At 43.1% G+C, this 24,092-nt stretch overlaps 1 protein-coding gene across 2 annotated transcripts in view; it reads right to left on the reverse strand.

The window, feature by feature from the left end:
- LOC116853874 (neurogenic locus Notch protein) overlaps nucleotides 1-24,092 on the reverse strand; it is a 374,683-nt gene that overhangs the window by 219,045 nt on the left and 131,546 nt on the right. For both annotated transcript variants that reach the window (XM_032835177.1, XM_032835168.1), the window contains exons 3-4: nucleotides 5,748-6,019; nucleotides 2,736-2,931 (exon numbers count right to left, since the gene is read on the reverse strand). In XM_032835177.1, coding sequence (XP_032691068.1) covers nucleotides 2,736-2,931; nucleotides 5,748-6,019 — 468 coding nt within the window. The remainder of the gene's footprint in view (nucleotides 1-2,735; nucleotides 2,932-5,747; nucleotides 6,020-24,092) is intronic.

The raw sequence follows: 24,092 nt of genomic DNA on the forward strand, positions 1-24,092 counted from the left end.
CCCCTCTTGCGCATCTTGGACCGTGCGTTTTGATATCGCGAGAAGTCGATCGGCCGGTGGCCGATGCCTGGTCGCCCGGCACTCTTGTTCGTCCGCGTCTTTGTTGCGGAGCCGCGTCTTTGCCCGCGCATCCCCCACGTTCTACATACATGCAGATCCCGATTGCTCGTAGAATCGATTATCCGTGGCTCGATCGTGACCGTGCACGTTCACGCGATGCACGCGCGCGCCGTTACGGCCAGACAAATGAGGAGATTCGCCGAGAGCACGCCGACCGTTTCGGCTCGGTCGTTCGATCGCACTTCTTTCCAACCCACGCGCGCTCGCGCACTGTCATTTTCCTGTCGTTTTCCACCCCGACGCGGACGCGCATTGGCACGTGTCGTATTGTCGCGCAGCCTCCACTCGTGAGACCATTCCACCTCAACATGGAAACTCGCGATTTTGGTGATCACTCGCTTATGATTCACGTCACGTCTGACGCAAAATCCCTGAATTCCTTGGAGTGGAATCGAATGCAAAGCGGCGGTATTTTCATGCGAAGCGATAATGAAGCAATCCCAAGTAAAAACATGTCAGGGAAAAATTGATTACTGGCCAGTAACTAGACAGTTTTTATTGGCTAGGATTAATTAGACAGTTACTGTTTTGAAACTTGGCAGAAAATACTGGCTATTTTTTCATGGCAAATTACTAGTCATAAACTAGACTTGAAATAATAATAAGTAAATACTGGACAGTTTCTGTCCATTAAAAACTCTGAAAATACTGTTCAGTATTTCTTGGGTAGTTTTTTGTCAGAAATTATGCAAAACAATAATAAGAAAATATTGGATAGTTTCTGCCCAGTAAAAACTCTGAAAATACTGTTCAGTATTTCTTGGGTAGTTTTTTGTCAGAAATTATGCAAAACAATAATAAGAAAATATTGGATAGTTTCTGCCCAGTAAAAACTCTGAAAATACTGTTCAGTATTTCTTGGGTAGTTTTTTGTCAGAAATTATGCAAAACAATAATAAGAAAATATTGGATAGTTTCTGCCCAGTAAAAACTCTGAAAATACTGTTCAGTATTTTTGGGCCAGTTATTTAAGATAAGAAATTATATAAGAAAAATGATAAGGAAATGCTATGCATTTTCTGCCCAACAAAAAATCGGAAATTATTGACGATTTTTTTTTTTTTAGATAGTTCCTGGCCAAAATAAAATAAAATATATTAAAGATGACAAAAATTTTTTTAAATAAAAATTTAAAAAATTTAATTTTAATAAAATTATTGTTTCGATACATATATAGTTAAATTATTTATAACTATTAATAAATTGAAAAAAATAAATACTGATTAGAAACCGATAAAAAATGTTTATAAAATAGTCAAAAACTACATAGAAACTAGTAAAAAACTGTTTAGAAACTGCTAATAAACAGATTAGATTTTGATCAAAATCGAGTTAAAAACTGATCTGAAACTGTCCAGTTCAACTGTCCAGTTTTTGACGAAGTGAGCGTCGACCAAACCAGTCAATTTCTAGCTAAGAGAATTAGCTAAAAACTAGCTAGTTACCAAAAATTCCTGGACAGTTACTGGTCAGAAACTGGATAAATTTTTACTCGGGATACCGCCACTCGAAATCGCAAAAGTGAATGTTTCATATTGCACGAAGCTCAGAGTGGATTCTGACTTGATATGAGCGAATATTCCAATCGATCAGAATGTATTCTTACGATGAAGTATGTTGATCCACTCTTTAATTTCAAGTGAAAATGTTCACCCGACACGTAATGAGTATTTTAAGACAACTCAGAGTAGAGTATTCATTTCTATACGAGTAAAAAATCACTCGACTTCGAGTGATTTGAATGTATGTTAATAGTCGAAACATGTTTCAAATGAAATACTCGGGTCTGAATTTAGAGTCAGTCGTGAGTTCCTTAGTGGAATCGCGATAAATACAATGTCATGAATGTCATCGTATAATACAAATGTGGAGAACTCTGATACAATTTGAAATTCAAATCTGAGTGCCTCACGTAAAACAAATTTCAAGTATAAAACGGGCCTCAGTGGTCACTCTACTTTTCGAACGAAACTCCACTCCGACTGATTTAGAGATAGAAGCACATGTGTCTAGAATGATAATTCCAAATGAAAATCATAGTTGAAAAATGGAGATTAAAATGGAGATCTCGTGGGTGTCGTTTCGATAAGAACACGAGAGTGCACGTGATGCACCAACGCGCGACTGCTTGTGCTTTTCTCTTCGAGACATAGCCGATTTATCTGGACAAGTGAGACACAGTGTGATTTTATTCCTCGACGACTCGAAGGCGCGCGCATCGCTCCTTCGAGAATTTTAATTCAAGGCTCGCTTATCGAGACATTTGACGTTAAAAATGAAAGGACACTCGGCAAGCGTGGGTAAGTGCGACGTTGGTAAGTTAATAAGTCGAATAACGCTCCTGGGGGGACGTTGACGTATGGAAATAATTAGAAAGTCCGGTTTCTCGAGTATCACGCGGGCGACATTCCATCGATAATTATACGGAGAGTCCAGCATCCGCGCTTTATAAAAGCGTCCCCGAATTCCGATCAGGGAAGCTCGGCTCATTCGGGCGCGATGCGTCGTCGTCGTCGTCGTCGTGTAATCGTCGCCGGGGACGTTTCGCGATAAAGATATGCACAATGTTGGCGGACAGTCGGAGACCCGTTAAGCAGCGCAGTCGTTCGACTTACTTGTAAGATCCGTGGATGTTCTTGCAGGCGCCGTGTCTGCACGGGTTCCTGTCGCACTCGTCGATGTCGTCCGCGCAATTCGGCCCGGTGAAGCCGGGTGCACACGTGCACTTGTAGCTGTCCTCAAGCGAGCGACACTCGGCCCCGTTTCGACAGGGCGACGAGGCGCAGTAATCCTGCCGCTCGCAGTGCTCGCCTGAAACAGAAAAAGGAAGAACGGCCGTGTTCAACGTCATGTATCGTCGTGCATTCTCGTTTACGCGTGACAAAACGTGACATCGAGCGCGCGTTATCGCGACCGCAGTGACACGTTAAGAAGCATTCCCCCTTCCGGACGCTTCTCCTCAATTCGATTTCGAAGTACAAATTCACATCACAGTCTTCATTGCTCTTTAATTCGCGAAGTCTGGTCTTCGTTTGGTCTTGAGTTGAATTAATGCGAGGAAGATTCGAACAGTTGGATCTCGACTTACAGGAAGAAACCCACACGAAATGTTGACAGCAAGAGTCTGTGTGTGGCAGCACACTTTGTAACATACACGGAGAGAATTTTATGATAACAATTACTGTAGAATCTTGTCGATCGAGAAATTCGACATTCTCCCTTAATTAATTGTTCCTTCATTTCATGTATGCAAAATTGAACAGAATTTATATGAAAGAAAACTATAATATCCTCTCTGTTTATAGATGCCCAAAGTTGCTAGTAAGCATATATTTAACTATGAAACCGATGTGGCGGAAACAGCAGCAAAAGTTTTAGTCGTAGCGGCAAATATATTTTCAGCAAACTATGATTGGCTGCGACAATGGCATCTTTTTTTCTGTGCAGCTAATAAATTCATGTAATTCGACGACTTTGAATTGCGAATGTTAGAAGTATGCAAAAGAATTGCACGCTAATGCAAGTAAACGAACGTCGTTCAGTCCCAGAGAATCGGCCGGGTATTTGAATACTCAGACATCCTTTGTGGGAGCCGAGCTTCTTCTTCGCCGGACCACCGTAGCGCGACATAGCACGGAACCTATAAGACCAAACGGCAAAAACACTCGCAGTAAAATTTCGTAGATGAAGATCGCAGCGGAGATAAGAATAAATTAGCTCAGCGTTTCTTGCCGACTAGCATTCGGCCGGCGAGTAGAGATATCCCTTAGGACGGCGGTAATGTCGGCCGGCCCGTATCTAACGTGAGCGTGTTCTGTTTCTCTTTCTCTCTTTCTCTCTCTCTCTCCTTTTCCCCGTGAGCTACTGATTAGTGGAACTAATTACCGGGGTAGCTACTCGCTCTCTCGTGGCCAAGATGTCTTTGCTTCTGGGATCTGCGTCGTGCACCCGCTACAATCCAGCGGTGCTCAGCGTCCACGTCTCGCGAGGATACTTTACGAGCTGCCCCTCTCCGCCAGTTTGTCGTAGCGAATCTCGCGTTTTGTACTACCGGGATCGCGTAATTGAAAAACTGGACTCCACCCAGACGTGGGATTAATTGACGTTAGTATCCCAAAACTTCAATAAGCAAAAGCGACATTTAAACGAAAGCCATGAGAAGATAGTCGCTGTATCAAAGCAACGAGTGCAATAACGGTGTTTCCAGATTTTTGGAAGCTGTTTTTCCATGAAGCACCAAGAGAAACGGCAGAGAAACGCGGGAAACTGAGCACCACTCGTGCAAAGGTACCGCCGCAGCAAAATGCCGCATGGTTCTCCGCCAATTATCCTACGAGCACACACTTCAGCCTGCCTTTCCTTCCTGCTCCTTCTTCTTCTTTTTCTACTGCTGCTGCTACTACTACTACTACTACTGTCTCCCTCTTTCTCTTTGCTTTTCCCTCGAAAGTCCACCTCCCGTTTCTAGATTTATTCGTCGGACATACCAGCACGTGCTTCGGCGCTTTAACTCGAGTCGCAAACGATACAATCGTACTTTGGCGTTGACTTCCGCGATTCTCGCGTATTTGCATAAAAGAGTTAATAGCAGAGTTCGAGGGCGGCAAAAGAGTACGATTAATTCGTGTCAATGAAACTTCGAAAACGTTTCGGGAATTGACGCTGTGAATCGTGAATTCCGATAGCTCGATATCGCGCGCGCGTGCGAATATCGCGATTCGAGAACGCGAATTAACAGTTATATGACTCAATTCGGACGTCTTTCTTTACGACGTGCGCCACAATGCGAACTGGTTAATTGCAACATGTTATCGTCTCGCGCATCTATTAACCTTGCTATTCAACCCACGCGAATCGATAAGCATATTTAAGTACCCGATGACTAACGCGCGACCTATTCATCGTCGGACTTCATATCGACTTACGCAATTTTACCTCTAAAGATCCGCATAGTTTCCCGTTAACACCTCTCGACAGCCGTGCCGATGACGATTAATTCATCGCGGTGTGTGTGGCCGCTTATTAATCAACTCTAAAATACTGGCTTGTCGCGAACGACTGTACATTCCGTAGAATAGCAGATTCCAAAAGTAAATGAGAGAAACATTCGTTAAATACTTTGTTTTCGAGCCGAAATATATAATTACAATATATATGAACATATATAATTGTGTAAAAATATGAATATTTATGAAGTATATGTGTAAATAGTATATAAGAATTTATTAAGTATATAACAATTTATATAATAATTCATATAGAATTATTATACACATTATTTAATAATTTACATGATAATTTATATATTAATTTACTTATTTATCAATTTATATAATAATTTATGTTAAAGACATAATAAAATTTATATAAATTTAGAAATATAAGAATTTATAGCGTATACGTATATAAATAAAAGAAAACACAATTTTCAAGAAAGGAGTTAATGCAAAGAAGTTATTTAAACACTAATTAAATGAAAGGGATCTGCCAATCGCGGTACGGCTCAAATTGGCACGCTTTCCATATGCCGGCGATGTAATTTAAAGTACTTACTCTTAGCCGGAAGTCGTAAATGCGCGAGATGAGATGAAAAAGACGACGTTTGAAACAATGAATCATTTACTGACCTGTGTAGCCGGTGCTGCACGTGCAGACATATTCGTGTAACGACTTGAGATTGCATGTCGCTCCGTTGAGGCAGGGCGAGGAGTCGCAGGCGTTGTCGATGGGAATTTCGCAGAGGCTGGCGGTGAATCCTACGGGGCAGGAGCACGCGAACGACGGCGTGCCACCCCGGATGCTCTCGCGCACCCTGCAGGAGCCGCCGTTTTGGCAGCGTGAGCCCGTATAGCATGGGTTCAAGTGCTGGCAGTACTCTCCCACGTATTTCGACGTGCAGCTGAAACAGAGTTACGTCTACCCGTGAATCCATGAACGTACACTTGACCCTTGACGTTTGGCACTAACGACGACTCCGAACGGTGGATCGATTAAATCAGAGGTCAGCGTGCATTTGACGCGGTGCAATTTTGACGTTGGAATCAAGTGAATATGAAGTGAATTCTTCCAAGTATCTCCTAGCAAATACAAGCGGACACTTTTCACGCGGCTGCTACATTCTGAGAATATACAAAACTGACATGTTCCTAACATACGCACTGCAAATTCAGCGGTGTTATCTTTAAAGCATGTAATTTGGCTGAAATATGTTTCCTACCATTTCAAGTCACGTCACTTGACATGTTTAAGACGTGTAAATTAGAATTTAATAACGTCTAAACGTGTTAAATAACGTGACTTGAAACAGTAAGGAACGTGCAAAAAAACAGATCCTGCCAAAATAACATACTTGGATTCGGAATGTGAAGAGAACCTTTTATGCAACAGTATAATGCTCATTAAGAGTAATAAATGGCAGCTCGTCCGATATTCTCATAAAAATTACAATTTCATATATTTAAACATCACATTGAATTTGGTTCCAGCAAGTGGACCGTGTATATTCTTCGACGAGTCAAGTTTTTCTGCAGCCAACCACTTTGACGGTTTCAAAGAGCACTCCGAGTCTGTTCCCTTACTCTTTTTTTCCATTAGTAATGTTACGTCTCGCTCCAAAATCCGTACAAATGAACAAAAGGAGGGGGGAGAGAGAGAAAGAGAGGACAGGAGCATCTCTCGATCGACCTCGGTGGGCAGTTTCGAGGGGAGCCATAATGCGTTCTCGCGAAAAGGCACGATCTCTCGCGTTGCGGTCGAGGATTCCACGAAAGGCCCAGAAAGACTAAGAGAAACGAGGGAGAGACCGCTCTTTGTGGCCGCCACCGTTACACGTATCATTAGATTCACGAAATGTAAGTACCTAAAACCCCGCGCTGAGTCTCTCATAATCCCCGCGAGATTCGACGTCCGTTCGAGAAAGAAAGGGACCATCGCGCGCGCCACGTTCTCCCAGGACGCGCACAAAGCCCTTTTCGTGACCTCTTGATCACCATCGCGCGAAATCCATCCACGGCCTTGTTTCTCCGGTTTCCCGGATCGGCGATCGCGCGAATCGAATTATGATTCCCTCTTAAGCCCGTGTCACACTACGGGTTGGAAATTGAGGATTGCGGATTAGATTGCGAATTGAAGATTAGATTTCGACGAATCAATGCAGTTTGGTCTTGGCCTGCTTGGCTCCAATTGCTCAAGTTCCAATCTTCAATCCGCAATCCTCTATCTCCAATCCGTAGTGTAACACGAGCTTTAGGGGCTTTATCGGCGCGCCGACGATTGTGAGCTCGCTTTCTCGCTGCGTCGTCGGACGCAAAGTCGTGTCCCGATCGGGACGATCGGCAGCAAAGACGCGCGAATACCGTTTCCGAGGTCGACGATCGCCCGCTTTCCCAATAAGGAAATTCTATCGCCGCGGAGCTCTGTCGGCTCCGGCAAAACAAAAGGGACGTTGCTCTAACGGGCCCTAATGATCGCCAGACGGAGACCTCATATTGCAAAGCCGCGATCGATCGCCGCTCTCGCTTTTGCGAGGGAGCCCCATCGATATGCGAAACGACGAAGGGGAACTGATACCTTTAAGGTAACCTGCGTCTCTCCTTACTACGCCGGCCGTAATGATTTTTCTCGACCCCGCGCGCTTTATAGCGATCTCACGCGGCACGCATACTCGCGCGCTGCCGCGCAACGTCCGCGGGACTCTCGTTATTTTCTTACGACATGGGACAAATTGCGCTGCTCTAAATCGCGAAAGGCAAAACGCTGAGTTATCTTGCAAGCAAACAACAGCGCACGATCTCATTAAATGCTTTGCAAAAGTTTGTCAAATTTTTAACCGTGCTTTTATTATTAATTACAATAAAAGTACGTGCAATGTCAAAATATTCACCGTCGTTATCCTCCTCTACTTCCTGCCACCCTCTTGAGGCCGTATAAACTAAGAATAAGACTGTTTTCCTGAGTGTAAATTTCGCTAGGAATATAGCAAATGTTTCAATAACACACATTTCACTTCCCAAAATAGAAATAGCACGTATGAAATGAAAGGATAATTACAGAATGTCGATCTATTCAATTACAAAATTTTATGGTAACTTTTACTATAAAATTCTCTCCGTGTACCTGATAATAACCCAATATTTTGCAATGCAAAATTACAACGCACCTCTGGCAGATTCCAATCATTCCTTCATGTATAATTATGGAACATTTATAATTTATATTGTAGGCACGGATTTCCTGCAGAAGTCGCGACAAGTTCGCAGATCTGAGCAAAGGCTCAGAGCAAGTTTCAAGAGCAGAAGGCGTTGATTCCGCTGATAGAGATCGAACCGTCGAGATTAGTCGAGAGATTAGATAAGAGTATTCCGGAACGTATTTTCTTCCAGCAAACGCAGCTGCAGCTACATCGCGAGCCTTTGCTCTTTACTTCTTTCGTCGTTTTCCATCGCGCGCGCACGTGTATATGTGCGTGTACGTCCGCGTGAGTGTATGCAGTCACATAGAGAGCCGCGGCCGGTACCTCTATAAACGGAAGCGACGATTCCACGGCCATTACTTGGCCGGCAGTGAGTTTCTTCTTAGCTACCGGCGAACGCGCGGAGAAGCGCGCCATTCGGATTTATTGACTTCTACCCGCGAATGCATCCACCGTCGAGCAACGCAAGGATGTAACGAGACCACCGCGGCGAAACGGCTGCTAGACTCGGAGACAAACGTCGATATGCTTCCACGACTGACATACCGAATGCTTCTCCCGATCTTCGAACGGTCGCGCATCGCGTGTGTCTTCAAAAAGAACTGTGGATGATACTACGATTTCCGGAGCGCCAAATTTTGACTGCAGATTCTGCATCTACAAGCGATTATAAACAAAAGTTAAAGAGTGATAAAAGTGGCTATCTGCTTTATTTTACAAGATATAAAGGTTTTTAGTTGGAATTTTCAAAATCGACATAAATACGTTTTTATTAGTTTTAGACTATTTTCGACTTCTAATATGGGAGAAAGGACATCAGAGAGGATACAGGGGGCAAAGCCCCCCTCCCGATAATGCAAAAGTAACATTTAGAAGAAAAATAAAATTCTATAATTCTATAATTCTATTTCAAATACATATAATGCTTTTGAGAGTTATTCAGAACATGTCCTACTTTACATAGACGCTATGCTAATCTTTTTAGTACGCATTTTTATATTGTAGACTTATCAATTTAGTAAGGCGAAGATTTAATAGATATATTTATGATACATTCTACCTTGCGTAGAGGCCTCGCTGATCTTTTCAGTATCCATTTTTAGTATATTGTAGACTCATTAATTTAGTAAGGCGATTATATCTCCATGTGGTACATTCTGAATAACGCGAAAATAGTCTGCAAATGGCAAAAATAATATGTCGTTGATTTCTAAATTTGCAACTAAAAACCTCTATATCTCCTAAAATAAAGCATATAGCCACTATTATCACCTTTTCTCTTTTCTTTATAATCTGTTTATAGATGCAGAATCTGCTGTCAAAACTTGGCGCTCCGGAAATCGTAGTCTTGCCGAACTGTATCTGTGTGTGTATGTTTAAATTAACTTCTCGGGTCACAAAATCTCTTCTCACGTCGCTCCAAGTTCGCCATGGAATCGTAACGTTCGTTTACAAGAGACTTGAATCGCGCATTTTCCTCGTTGTCGGACATCGAAAGAATGAAGACTAGATGACAGATATGTCGACTTGCATGGCGAATCGTAAAATGGTGTTTGGTAGATACATTTTTATTAGTTTTAGATTATTTTCGACTTCTAATATCGGAGAAAGGACATCAGAGAGGGTACAGGAGGCAAAGCCCCCCCGGTAATGCAAAAGTAACATTTAGAAGAAAAATGAAATTCTATAACATTTCAAATATAATGCTTTTGAGAGTTATTCAGAACATGTCCTACTTTACATAGACGCTATGCTAATCTTTTTAGTACCCATTTTTATATTGTAGACTTATCAGTTTAATAAGGTAGATATCTCGCGATAATTAGAAGGCAGTTTGATTTGAAATCAGAGGGTGCGTCAGTCGGAGATAACAGTGTCGGAGCAACGTGGAAAGTGCAAGGATGCGTTTGCGATATTATCGTGATTATAGCCGCTCGCCTATCCGCAAATGTAATGCGCGCAACTTCTTTTCTGTACGCACCGATGTCGCGGGCAGCCGTGCGAGTGCAAAGGGAAAGCGCGAAGAGCGCGCGAGAACACGGCGTTAAACGCTGTATCGCGCTACCGGTATACCAAACCGGTGATAAGCCGGTCCGCGACGTCGCGCGCATGAGATTGTAATTATCGACGAATGTTACTACGTGCGCGTACATCCCGCCCCAGGATAATCTTGCAAATGCGCAGATAAGCGCGACTCCGTCCCGCGAGCTGATAAACGAACGGACGAACTAGCGGCCGATGGAGCGCGCCCGAATGGAGTCGTGTTATGCAAATTGCCGGCCTCTGCGTCGCGCTCTCGCGGCGTTTTATTAATCCGACGTTCTAAAAGTCCGCCTGTTTCCGTTTCGCAACCGGCCACCGCGGCGCGTTACACGAGTTGGCGGAGTTCGAGCCAACGAGCGAGCGATTCCACGATGAGATTGTGGAATCGCGATCGGTGGCCGAGCAAGCAAGCGCTTGCACTCTCGCATGTTCGCGAAAACGCTCCGCGAGGCGGCCGGCCGTTCGCTAATTGCGACGGTCATCAATTACGCGGTCGTTTAAACGCCGCTGCCTGTGGCAGGCGCGATTTACCATCCGCGACGAGGACGCGCGTGTGCGTCGCACGCGCGCGCGCGCGCACAAAGCCGCGCGCTGCGATGAAAAAGGTGAGCACGTGCATTGGACACGTGTACAGCTAGTGGCAGGAAGATTGCAGAAAAATTGCACCTTTTTTTAATAAATTTCACAACGAACTCGTATATCCAACCGGTTAACAAAACACCCTCGAGCAATACAACCTCACACGGAGAAAAGATTTCGTTGTCGCAGCTAATCGTGGTTTGGTGAAAATGTATTGGGAGTACAAATAAATCTCCGCCGTTTTTTATCAAAAATTAGGCATTTATTGTGAAAGAACAGTATCTTATGTTTTATTCAAAGTATTGTCGATCGCTAGCCACTACTTTTTCCCATCTTTCTGGCAGCATACGGATACCGCGTCGGAAGAACGCTTCATCTTTTGAGGCTATCCAATTTTTTATATCGACCCAATTTTTGGTATCTTCATATGAAGTGCTGCCCAGATAGGCCGTGCGTCATCGATCGAAACAAGTGATAGTCAGAGGGAGCAATGTCTGGTGAATACGGCGGGTGGAGTAAAACTTCCCAATTGAGTGTTTCCAAGTAGGTTTAGACCGGCGCCGCAACATGTGGACGAGCATTATCATGCAGGAAAATAATTTTGTCGTGTCTGGAATAGTAGTGGGCGCGTTTTTCCTTGAGTGCTCGGCTCAATCTCATCAATTGTGTTCGGTAGAGAGCCCCAGTAATGGTTTCGTTCGGTTTGAGCAACTCATAATACACGACACCAAGCTGATCCCACCAAATACACAACATGAGTTTTTTTCCATGAATATTCGGCTTGGCTGTCGATGTTGAAGGATGGCCATGTGGTCCCCATAATTTTCTCTTCTTTGGGTTATCGTAGTGGATCCATTTTTCATCGCCAGTGACTATACGATGCAAAAAACCTTTTCGTTTATGCCTGGCAAGCAGCATTTCACATGTGCAAAATCGGCGTTCAACGTTTCTCGGCTTCAGTTCATATGGAACCCAATTTCCTTGCTTTTGAATCATTCCCAACGATTTTAAACGATGTGAAATTGCTTGTTGAGTCACTCCTAATGTAAGTGCAAGTTCTTCTTGCGTTTGGCACGAATCTTCCTCCAATAATGCTTCCAATTCCGCGTCTTTGTACACTTTCGGCCTTCCACTACGTTCTTTGTTTTCGACGTCAAACTCACCGTTCTTAAACTTTTGAAACCACTCACGACAACTTCTCTCATTTAAAGCAGCCTCACCATATGCTTCTACAAGCAATCGATGCGCCTCAGCTGCAGATTTCTTCAAATTAAAGAAGTAAATCAAAAGTTCCCGCAAATAACGCTTATTCGGCTCAAAACTCGACATTTTCGCACGAAAAAAATTATGTGATGTTGATACAAACGGCGGAGACTTATTTATACTCCCAATATTTGTTGTTGCTAACTAAAAATCTGCTGCTATAACCAAAGCTTTTGCCGGTACATCGGTTTCATAGCTAGATATATGCTTATTAGCAACTATTTAAGAACTGTCTACAATGGGAGTAAAATGTGGCTATAAGAAGTAAGAGTAAGAAATTGACCAATCACAGTCGATTATTCTTCTCACATTACTGAGTATTCTATCAATGCAAGCGAATCTTTCGATCCGCATGAAATGAGAGAATAAATTTCACACACATGTGTCTTATTAAACGATCACAAGTGTATATGACGTTTTATTGAAAGAGACGATAGATAACGATGAAAGATGCGTTTCGTGCTATTCCCGCTCGTTTGTCTCACACCTGCTACCTGTGTTGAGCTTAGTAATTTATGAGAATATGACTATTAATTATCACATGTTTTACTGGACACTCTAGTTTTTCGGCCTGACTAGACAACTCTCTAACGACGCTAAGTAATAACGCAAGCAAACCCACAGAACGCCCGGAATATCATATTTTGTCGGGGTTATTCTCATAATAGGGGACTCATTGGGGTGCATCCTAATTGGAGGAGCAAAATGCAGAGTTTGGTCGGCGACGGTCAGTAAATAGAGCCATCAGGCACGCTAATTTTCACTCTAATCCACGGCCGAGGGAATATTTGCTTTGTCGGGGTGAAGAAGAACGTCGGAAAATGTCGACGCGAACGGAAGCGGCGAGTGCCTTACGCCAATATTCCCCGGCCTATTGTCCCACACGTAATAAAAATTATATCGAGATGCTCGCACAGTGTGCGATCGAGAACGTGGGAGTGCAAAGTCGCTGCTGGCTCCATGCCAATTTCCGCGGTCTCTTCCTAGCCCGCGAACCAAGTTCTTAATTTGTTCACACGATAAATTAACGAACGCCGTGCCCGAGCCGCGCGATCGCGTTCAAAGTGAAATTCGTCGTTGTTAACATTCGTAGCGGATCCAATATGGCGTCGTCGAGTGCTGAGTAAACCCTAAAGAACGGCCTGTACTAAGTGGTAGCACCTCTCTTTTTTTTGCGAACTATCAATCAAATCGGAAAAAATCTTTATGCATAAGATTCTCGGAAATCACAATTTGATCGCAAATCTGAGGTCAGAATTTCAAAATTCACAATAGTGAATTCAAATTGCAAATTTTTATATTTTTGAGCCAATGTACACATAAGTGAGGACGTACAAACTTTCGAGGTCGCCGATCACGAATCTAAGATTAGAAGTACAAAATTAAAAATGGCAGATTCAATATGGAATCTGAAATCGATAATTTTTATATACAGTAATTTTATAATTCTGATCGTGATTAGTGACTTTAAAAATATAAATATGCACATTTTAGTGTAAATTGTCTGAGAAATGCCGGAAATATCGCTATTTTAAGCCTCCATATTGGATTTGTTATTTTAAATTTTGAAATTTTGACTTTAGATTCATAAACAAAGGATGTTAAAATGCTCTGAGATAAAAAATTAAAACAAAATAAGGTATATAAGAGTCAAATATGAAGTGAATCTGTGCAAAAGAATTTCTTCAAGATTGTCTAGTAAAGAGGAATATTAATCAGTTGTCCCTATTTAGAAGACAATTTTGAATAAATTTGTTTGCGTACGTTAACCTTATGCTTGGCTCTTGTAGGCCCTATTTTATTTTGATTTTAGTAATCAGCCGAATTGTAATTAACTATAAAAAAATCCTGCATATAAATTTTAAGAAAATTTTATCAACGAGAATTTCCCCGTGCTTTTTAGGAATTAAACGTGCACCAATCGAAACTTCGCGTTTCGCGAATGCACGTTCGACAGAAAGTTGCCGCAACTTTTTCCTCCAAAACATCGGTCATGCGGTCGCGCGAAAGAGGAAAGAAAAACGAAGGTGGGAGGGAGAGGGCGAGAGAGAAAGAGAGAGAGAGAGAGAGAGAGAGAAAAAAATATAAAGGCGACTACCGTCATCCCCCGCCGATAATGCGCGGCACTTAGCACTAAAATGGCAGCCTCCGGTGTCATTACGAATCGTCCACTTAGCCGGTAATAACCCGGCAGTCCCAGACGGAACGGAAAGCGAAGCGTGAGCAAAACGAGCTCGAGCATCTCGTCGAATCGAGGATCCGGGGTAGAAGGGGTCTCCTCCTCCACCTCCACCTCCTCCTTCTCCTTCTGTTCCTCCTCCACCGGTTTTGATCGTGCATCGGGAACGGCACGATAAATTCTCGAACGGCAAATTCCACGAGCGACACTCGCGCGAAATCGTTGCCGGCAATTGCGGCGACAATCAACGAGTCGAGCGAATTGAAAATGCGAATACTTGCGCGGCTTACGCTTTTAAACAAGAAAGAGGGAAGGATAAAATCGTTTCAAGTATTCTCGATCGCGAGAAATCCTTGCGTAATGTAAAAGACACCTCATACTTGTAAATATCTTATGTTAATCTTATTTATGATTTTATGTTTATTCGTGATGTAAAATTTTGTTTTCTTCTCTTCACTTTACTTATATTTATGAACATTATTGGATTGCGTAATATAAATAATGCCGGTTTCCTCTCAGATGAAATAAAACGACATGATTGCATTTTTACGTCGTTATAATATCCTGTGAAACAACCAACGCGACGTTTTGATCTTCTGCCGTGCATTGTTTCACGAAATTATAACGACATAAAAATACAATATTTTCATTTTACCTGGACAATTCGCAATTACTTATATCGCGCAGTTCAATGTAAATAAATGTAACATATAGATCTTATACACAATTCTGGGATATTGTTGTTGTTGTTGCGCGTTTGTGTGTCAAACAGAACTTGGCTAAAGCTTTCTGCGAGAAATCAACTCCGCCGAAAGTATGTCCGTGCGTCATACTTTCCTCTCGCTTCGAGATGGATGATTTCCGGATGTCGAGAAACGCGAGCCCCGTCATCGCGCAAGAGGATAATTGCTACGAACGAACGAGGATCGAGCCGACGTTTCCATCAGATTTGGCGCGCGGGAGGTCGTCGTTCGTTGCGACATATGTACTTCGTCATCCGCGCGCGGTGCTAAGTAAACACACCCCCATTTAATCCTCCGCGCTCGCGCGGTGATTAAAGATCACCCGTGTGAACCCGCTACTCGGCTCGGAAAACAGAAAGAGAAACCGCAGACTTTTCGAATAGGGTAAACTCGAATATGATGGCCATAGCCTGTAATTTTTGTAATAATTGCAAAACATTGCGTTTGTGTAATCAGTCACAAAGATAATCGATATTTATCGTAGTGTATATGCGTACATTTTTCAAAATAGCAAGATTATGAATATTATACTATATTTTTATTTTCGACTATTTGTAAAATTCCTCATGTATGCACTAAAACTTGCTGTAACATCGAATAAATTTCAGTTAAACTATCGCAATCAACGTTAGATACATAAAGTAGGTATGTAAATTGTAATATAACATGCATTTTTATTTTCATTTTCACTATTTGTTTATAAGTACTATTATAACCGTCTTTCACTGATATTTTGGATAAGATGGCCCACTATCATTCTAACATTTATAAAATAAAAATCGTTTTCAAATATTTCAAAAATTACTTCCAATATTACAATATTTAAATCTTATGTGCAATATGTTTTGATATGTTTTGATGAAAAATTGGATTTAAAAGTTAAGTTTTGTAATAGAGGTTTCTATTTTATATGTATATTATATTTTTCACAAATAATATGTATTAAATATCCTATAATAAAATGAATATGTCAAATTATGTTTTTTTCATTATTTTATAAAATAATAGGTACAGAATCTTGAACATAAATATGTATGGGTCATCTATTCCTTATGGCCATCTTGTTTTAAACATTTAGATAAGATGTCCAATGCTCATGTTTTGATATTTTTGTAATATATAATTTGAAGTATCTGAAGTATTTTCCTTTTAACTCTGATGGTATTATGTACTGTAGGCTTCAGTGAAGTAACGTGTCAAACGCCATTAAGAAATAACAATAAAAAATGTATTTTTTTTGCATTTTAAAAAAGTATGGTCATCTTATCCGAGTTTACCATATACGTACTGAGAGAGAACGTTTTATTAATTTAACAGAGTACATTAGAACCCGCCAACATATGGTTCGTTGACACGGAACAGCAATGACCCCGTAGTGGGAACAAATGATTTGTTACTTTCAATGTGCTGCTCCAAGCAACACTTCTGTAATGGAGACATAACTAACCTGATCTAAATGGACGGGAACGAGTGTGACTTGTGTCTCAGGCAATGCGTGTTTGCTAAAGTGATAAATAATGAGAAATGATTTGCAACGCTAACTGTTCGATCCATTTCCCCGTCGATCATCAAACAGCAAACATATTTTTGTTTCTATAAGGGATTTTTCTCAGAAGTAACCTCCCAAGTGATACACGCCGATTTTGTTTTTATGGTTTGACACAGCGTCACACAAAAAATATTCTATAATATTATTAAGCACTGATACAGACTACAAAAATATTTCGAAGTTTGATAATTACCTGAGAAAATGTGCGAATGTCTTTCCTTGTCGCCATTTCATATCTTACGGGCCAAAGAAAAGATAGACGGACACGATGTACATGCTTAACGAAATAGCAATAGGTTTTTTTATTTCATTGGGAATCTATCAGACTCTTGTCAGTGCTTAAGGGTTAAAATACACCTTTACACACCTTTATACGAGCGGAAATTGATTTTGAGCTAACTCCTTTTGCATAAGTAATCATTTTTTTGTGTCAAAGCACAAGAGATAAACAAAATTGACGTGTATCATTTCGTGAGTGTTACCTATCAATGAGACTCGAAGTACATCAGAAGAGTATCTCCCTCGCGTAACGAGCAGTCATCACATCCCGGATACGCTAAATCACCTTTCTGCAAACGGACTCGGTCCGACGATCTCCGTGTATTGAGAAATATGAGCGGTAATTACGTAATAAGATAAGCGGCACGGATCGAGCGGCGGCCTGCAGAGTGATACAAGAGTGGCTTATTATCGGGCCCCGCTGGTGACCGTCGGATTTGGGACCGGAACCGACCACTTCGAAGGTGAAGGCATTCGGCCGTGGTAACTCCTCTCGGCACGAGTTCGAATTACTTCGGCGAACGAGCGGAGACGCAAGAGGAAGCGGCGGCGCGGGAGCAGAGGAAGGAAAGACCACGGAGGAGGACGAAGAAATACGAGAGAAAAAGAGAGAGAGAGAGAGAGAGAGAGAGAGAGAGAGAGAGGGAGAGTTCGCAGGGAGCAGAGAAAGGACGAAGGAATAAGGGGAGGGAGAGAGCAGAGAGAAAGAGGACAAGAGAGGGAAAGGAGTAAAGACAGCTGTTATTGGTGGCTCTTAGGCGGGCAACACGCTTCGTCGGTCGCATTAACGACTCGGCCGGACCGGATCGTGCGTTTTTGCGAGCGGCGAGAGATCGCCGCCGCTTTTTCCGGCCTCCTCACGGACAGACGGACGAACACGAGCGATTGCACTCCTCGAAAAGCGGACGTGCCGCGCCGCGGCGTCGGCTCGGCTCAGCTCGACGGTCGTTTTATGTAGGCGAAGAGCGCGAACGATTTTTCGGCGGCGAATGATCGATCACTCAATGTCGCCGCGAACGTGATCGCCGCTCGAGAGGCTGCGCGAAAAAACTTATGCGAGCCTCTGTACGCAAAGGTGTCTTTGCCAGTCTGCGTTCTCCTTGAGATACGGGTTAAATCAATTTTTGCCAAATGTTGGTTTCTTTCTTGCGAAATGACATCCAGTCGGAGCTTCACACCCCAATCCGTTCATTTGGTGCTAAATTTGCAATCGAAACAAAAGCCCAAGATTCCTTCGGTGGTTTTTGGATTTTTAGAGGGTTTCTATAAAGTCTGACCGGAGGGAAAAACCGCGATTAGAGAGGAGGTCAACAAACGAGCAGGTCTCAGAATGACGTTCTCCCCCGACAAATAAATGACAGGTAGATAGATGTATGTAAATTTGACGGCAATCTTATTGGTCGATGTGTAAAAGTGTTGCACACTGAGAAAAAAATGTTTTATATCTGTAACTATAATCATATAGAGAAATAATTACTATCAATTATGGACAAGAAAAGTATTCTTTTATTAAATTCATTTTATTTGTTAAATTAAATGTTAGTAATAATAGTCATATACATATGTTACTATTACCATTTTCGTGTTAGAAACAAAAGGTAGGGTTGAAGCTAAAAATAACTATAATTTCAGTTAGATCAACCATTTTTCTCCCTCAGTATGAATGGTTCATATGACACTCGTATTTTGTATGATTTCATAGATGAGACAAATAAACAAATATTTATCACATAAGATGACGAAATGAAGAAGTACGAAAGAAATTCACTCAAAACGAAGTGCCACGTAAGATGTGATAGAAAAATCTAAGAGTGACTATCATACTTGTTGCTTCATCAATATAACAAAAGATCTACATCATTGCATGATGCAGATTTATTTGTTTCAATATTCATATATAATTCAATGCGGCATAAGCGTAATGTAAAAAAATTGTAAACTTCTCGTCACATCGATCGTCTCACGTGACAATCGTGAAAGTCAATCTGAGGAGTCTGCGTCGCAGGGTGACGCGGTACATACTACTGTGTTCAAAAAGTAAAACCAATTTTCAAGTTAAATTGCGCGGGTATGTCGAATGTCAGAAATATTTTTTTTCTAAATTGGTAGCACTGTGACAGACATCTGTGTCAAATTATGCGTCGTTTGTGTGAAGCTATTCGCAAAAAGAGGCCGGAATTGTGGAAAGCCAATTCTTGGTTTTTGCACCACGATAATGCGCCATCTCACACTGCATTGGTTCTTCAAGACCATTTCGCTAAAAATTCGACCCATATCGTTCCACAACCACCATATTCATCTGATTTATCACCGTGTGACTTCTGGCTATTCCCTAAACTCAAAAGACCGCTGCGGGGACACCGTTTGTGACTCGATTGAAGAGATACAAGCTGAATCGAAGAAAGCTTTGAAGGCCATTCCGGAAATCGACTTTAACAACTGTTTCGAGGGTTGGAAAAAACGTTGGCATAAGTGTATTGGGTCTGAGGGGGATTACTTTGAAGGCGACGAAATAGATTTGGAATAATAAATAAAGATTAAAACAAAAAACTTAAATTGGTCTTACTTTTTGGACACAGTAGTATATCACGAAAATTCATCTGGAAGTCGCTACGCGGACTGTCGAGACTGCGGACGGAGACAAGAGGAGGATATAGCTTCGGTCCCGAAGAGATCACCAGTCAGCCACCAGCATCACCACCCACCATCAATGCTCGGTGGACCGCCCAGCCACCCGTGCCGGGTCCATTAGTGTCTCGGCTTGTAATTTGCCGCGCCGAATGTTAATGGACTCGGAGGGCTCCCCTGTCTCCTCCCCCCTCCCGCCATCTGCTCGACGCGATTCCCCCCTTCCCCCCGAAAAACTGCAGCGTGGTACGCGCCGGTCGACCGTGTCCTCGCGCGTCCCAGGAAGGATCCTCCGGGAGGATCAAGGAGAGAGTTCAGGAGACCGAAAGAGCGAACGCTGACGGACGTCGTGCAATAGGAAAAGAAGTTCTTTCTCCTTCTCCCCCCCGCGCTCCCTTTCTCTCCTTCTCTTTCTCGGGCTAGAAGCGTGTAATTAGTCCGGGACGCTCGACTCGCTAATTAAGAAACGCCACCGTTAAATACCGTCGTCGAATTAGCATCCATTAAGGCCGGCAGCGTCGCCGACAGAAAACCGATGCCGTCTGCCGTTGAGGATGTGGGAGCCGCTGGCGAACGCGCGGGGCACGGTGGAAGGTCAACGGCGATACGAATAAATTAAGGGTCAACGGACGCGATCAATTAACGGGGCGATAAGCATCCGAGAGTAAGAAGTTGTCGCGATTCAATCGTGCTGGTCGTATATCGATCGAGAGCTTTGTGTAAAGAAAATATATTGGGAGAACACTTACACACTCTGGCAAAACAATTCCCCGAACTGTCATGCACCTATTGTCGGGCCGGTACGCTAACGACGTCTGTCTATCAATAGTAACGTTCCATAATAATAAATAGTAACAATACGTTTGCAATAATAACGATGAAAGATTGATGATAACGATGCTTGTCGCTTATTAACGACGACGTCGCCATTTTTAACAAGACATCTTATATACGTGACGATAATACACTAACAACATTTTTTAAAGACGCGATCTTGTAAAGTTACATAAGTCAAGCAAGAAGTGGCAAGAAAGTTAGTTTATCTTAAATTTTTGTGTAACTTTTAAATGTAAGATCTTTAATTTTTAGCTTCTTTTTTATTTTAATTCAATTTTTTTATAAAATTTGCTATTTTTCATGGTTTACCATTTAAAATTTTTCACAATTGACAGACGTCGTTGGCGTGCCGTAGCGACAGTTGTCAGAAGGCAATGTACAGAATAGCGGCCTTAGTCTGTACTCTGTCGAGCGCGACATCGATTCGCGAGAAATCGAGAGTGGCGAATTTCATCCACTTCAAGTTAAAGGGCCATCACACACAAAATTACATAGACGCATATGCATAGCATAAGATCGTATGGAATGAGCATCGAATATTAAGTCGCCATATTGATGATTGATTAATATTCGATGCTCATTGGTCCATACAATCTTATGCTATGTATATGCGTCTATGTAATTTTGTGTGTGATGGTCTTAAATGTCGCGATATCGTAAAGTGATATGAAACAAAAGAAGAGCCGATATCGAGTCCAGGACAAATAAAGGGAAATGACCGAGGCGTGTTCCCATGAGAGGAGCAACAACAACGGCACTGCTCCCTGCGGCTTTTGAAACGTAACACTCGACGCGGCGGCTCGATGTGGTCGACGATCGTAAAACGCGAGCCCAACGATTGCGACAGCGCGGGCGCATTTTGAAAGAAACGACGCGTACGAGACGCAGGCGGACTTTTTTAACACGCGACCCGCGGTAACGCCGTAGGTGATCGCGGTCGATATATGCAGCTACAATGCAGTGCGGCACGCACGTGAATATGCGCGTACACACCGAAGGTGCAACACTGAAAATATTATTTCTGCATTTGAAATATTTGGCATATACAATTTGGTAGACATTTTATATGTTTTTTACTGGTCCCCAGTGGTTATAAGAAAGCAAAACACACGTCTGTAGCGGCAATTAAGTTTTGTGGTTACAAATATTTGGTTGATCTCATTTTAACCGAAACATCTGTTAGCCAGGCTTGATTATTATCAAACCTTGTTTGCAGTGTAGGGGAGTGTCTTTTTCGAGACAGATCCGTGTCGCGGATGCCGCGAATATATCGATTTCATGGAGAGGACGACCAATGTCTCAGTATCCTTGATACGAAAAATTCTCACGAGCGCGACTGTGAGAGATATTTCCATTAACCGGCGGAGTATAATAAACCATCGCCATGTTTACAATAATAATAAACTTCATGAATGCTTAAATTTACGCGTGTGACGCTGCGCGCTCTCGTGTAAAAGAGACAGCCTGTTTTTGTCAGTCGTCCTTGTTGGCGACGACGAAGATGACGATCGGTGCCATGTGCAGCGCAAGCGCGCCTCTAACGAAGCCGTCGAATGCGTGTGTAGATGGGAATGAGAAAGCGAAGAAAGAACAGAGGAAAGAAAGAGGACGAGGAGAAAGAGAGCATGGAAAAAGGTGAGTAGGTTCTCACGGAGGGCGACGGTTTATTTTTGTACTCCCTCGCGCTTCAAGGGTGGCTCTCATTGATAAGGTAATGGTCCCATGATACGTCGTTAAGTTTAACGTCCTGAGAACGTAATGCGAGGCTCAACAAATATACTGTCGTGCGCGCGCCTAGCAAGTGTGAGAAGTGCATCGTCGCAAGAAAAGCGTCGATATAGCCCATCTCTGGACGAACGAGATACGGAAGCACGATCGTAATTCTTCCACCAAGACGTTTTTTCACTCAACACCGATGATCCTCGATTTCACATATGTAAATTGACAATTACTCGCGTCCCGTTGCATAGAAAAATATCCAAGTCGGATGAAGTTGAAGGATATCAGTGAAGTTCTCTTCATCAGTTATACAAAACGCGAATTATACATCGTGTTTAACGCTTTCGTCGACGACGACGCGGGAAACGAACACGGTCGCGAGGTTCAAGGTTCATTGACCCCCTCAGTTCCACGGCCGACGAAAGTATGTTCACGCAATACTTCCATCTGCCCGGATGGAAGGACTGGAGGGCGTGTAACTTAGCCGTCGAGCGAGCGCCGAGTGACCGCTTATCGAGCCACCAAGTCGAGACTCGTGGTCGGACAACGCGAGGCGTCGGGGCCGGCAGGAATTCGATCGATCCGGAGATTCGACGGGCGAGCGCGGACGGGCGGGTGTAATTATCGAAAAATCGCGGGGGGATCTGGGTCGATCGGAAGACGCGCGCTCGGAGAGGGAGCGAGCCCCAATTAGGCCGACGATTCGACGCTCGCTTCGCTCGCTCGGCTCTCGGCAACGAGATCGCGCCGCGCGTCTGTCGGCCACGTGTGGGCATTCAACGGCAAGAAGTGCCGACACTTCGCCTACCTCCTCCTCAGGGAACGCGATCCTTTTTCCGGCAACGCGACGCGTCGCCCCTCAAGAGCACAGACGACACCGATCACCTGCGCACCCGACGAGAGACATACTCGACCGTTTCACAACGGGACAGATGAATAATGGCTCTTGGGAGACGCACAAAAGCCTCAAACTGCTCAAGGTGTTACCCAGTGTCGATCATCAAACGGCTGTGTCGCACGAAAGATCCTGTGCGCTATTGTATCTCCGTCGGGGTGACGTCAGTAAAATTTCCTTGGCTGAATCTCTCGGAGTTTCGTCCTGCCCGCGGCTCATTTAGCGCGACACAAATATCGATTTCCGATTCATAGTCTCGATGCAATCTCGACGCGGAATCCGACACGGAGTTTACATCCAGAAAAAGGAACTCTAGTTCCTATTTCTAGCAGTCTATTTCTTGCAGTTCATACTCCAAACGAAAATTTTCATCGCAAGAATATTCTTCTCTTCTAACGAATGTGGAAGTGAAGTATTAATCGGAAATCTACTAGATATTATTCTGATTTTTCCGCTTCTGAATCAAAAGAAGTATATTTATTTGAAGCAGAATGTGCCTTTTTCAGATATTTTTCAAATATTTTCTCTCAGTGTAAGTGTAATGTCTAAGATTCAGTTTAGTCTAGGATTCAGAGGATTCCAAGGATGGGATCATACATTCTTGGATGTACATCGTGATGTCAGTGGAAGAGAAAAGCACGCTTGGTGGCCAGATGGGTCGTCGTGCGAAAGGGTTAAGCGCTAAATAGCGCGATAGAGAAAAAAGTGTAGAACAAGGGAAAAGACGGAGGAGAAGTTAGAGAAGGGGTCAGGGAGCACAGAAAAGGGCCCACTCTCGGCGAGCAGGACGTGCTCGAGTCGTATCGCCTACGGTTTACGACGCGGTGGCGTTTGCATAGCGCCATGTGTCTGTCGCGCCTCTTCCCTTCTTTTCCCTCTACCAGCCTCCTTCTATCCCGCGTATCTCCTCTTCAGCGTGTAGAAAAAGCGTCCCCGGCTCCCTTTTCTTTCCTTTTTTACTGGAGCGTGGCGATGATATTTCCGTCTGCTAGATGTGAGCCGGCAAACAGGTCGTCGGAGTATTTTTCTACGGCGTCCCTTCTCTTTTTTTTTTTTTTTTTTTTTTT

This window comes from Odontomachus brunneus, unplaced genomic scaffold (assembly GCF_010583005.1).
Source record: "Odontomachus brunneus isolate Ranch 3 - 2012 unplaced genomic scaffold, Obru_v1 Obru_scaffold_001, whole genome shotgun sequence".
Classification (NCBI taxonomy): Eukaryota; Metazoa; Arthropoda; class Insecta; order Hymenoptera; family Formicidae; genus Odontomachus; species Odontomachus brunneus.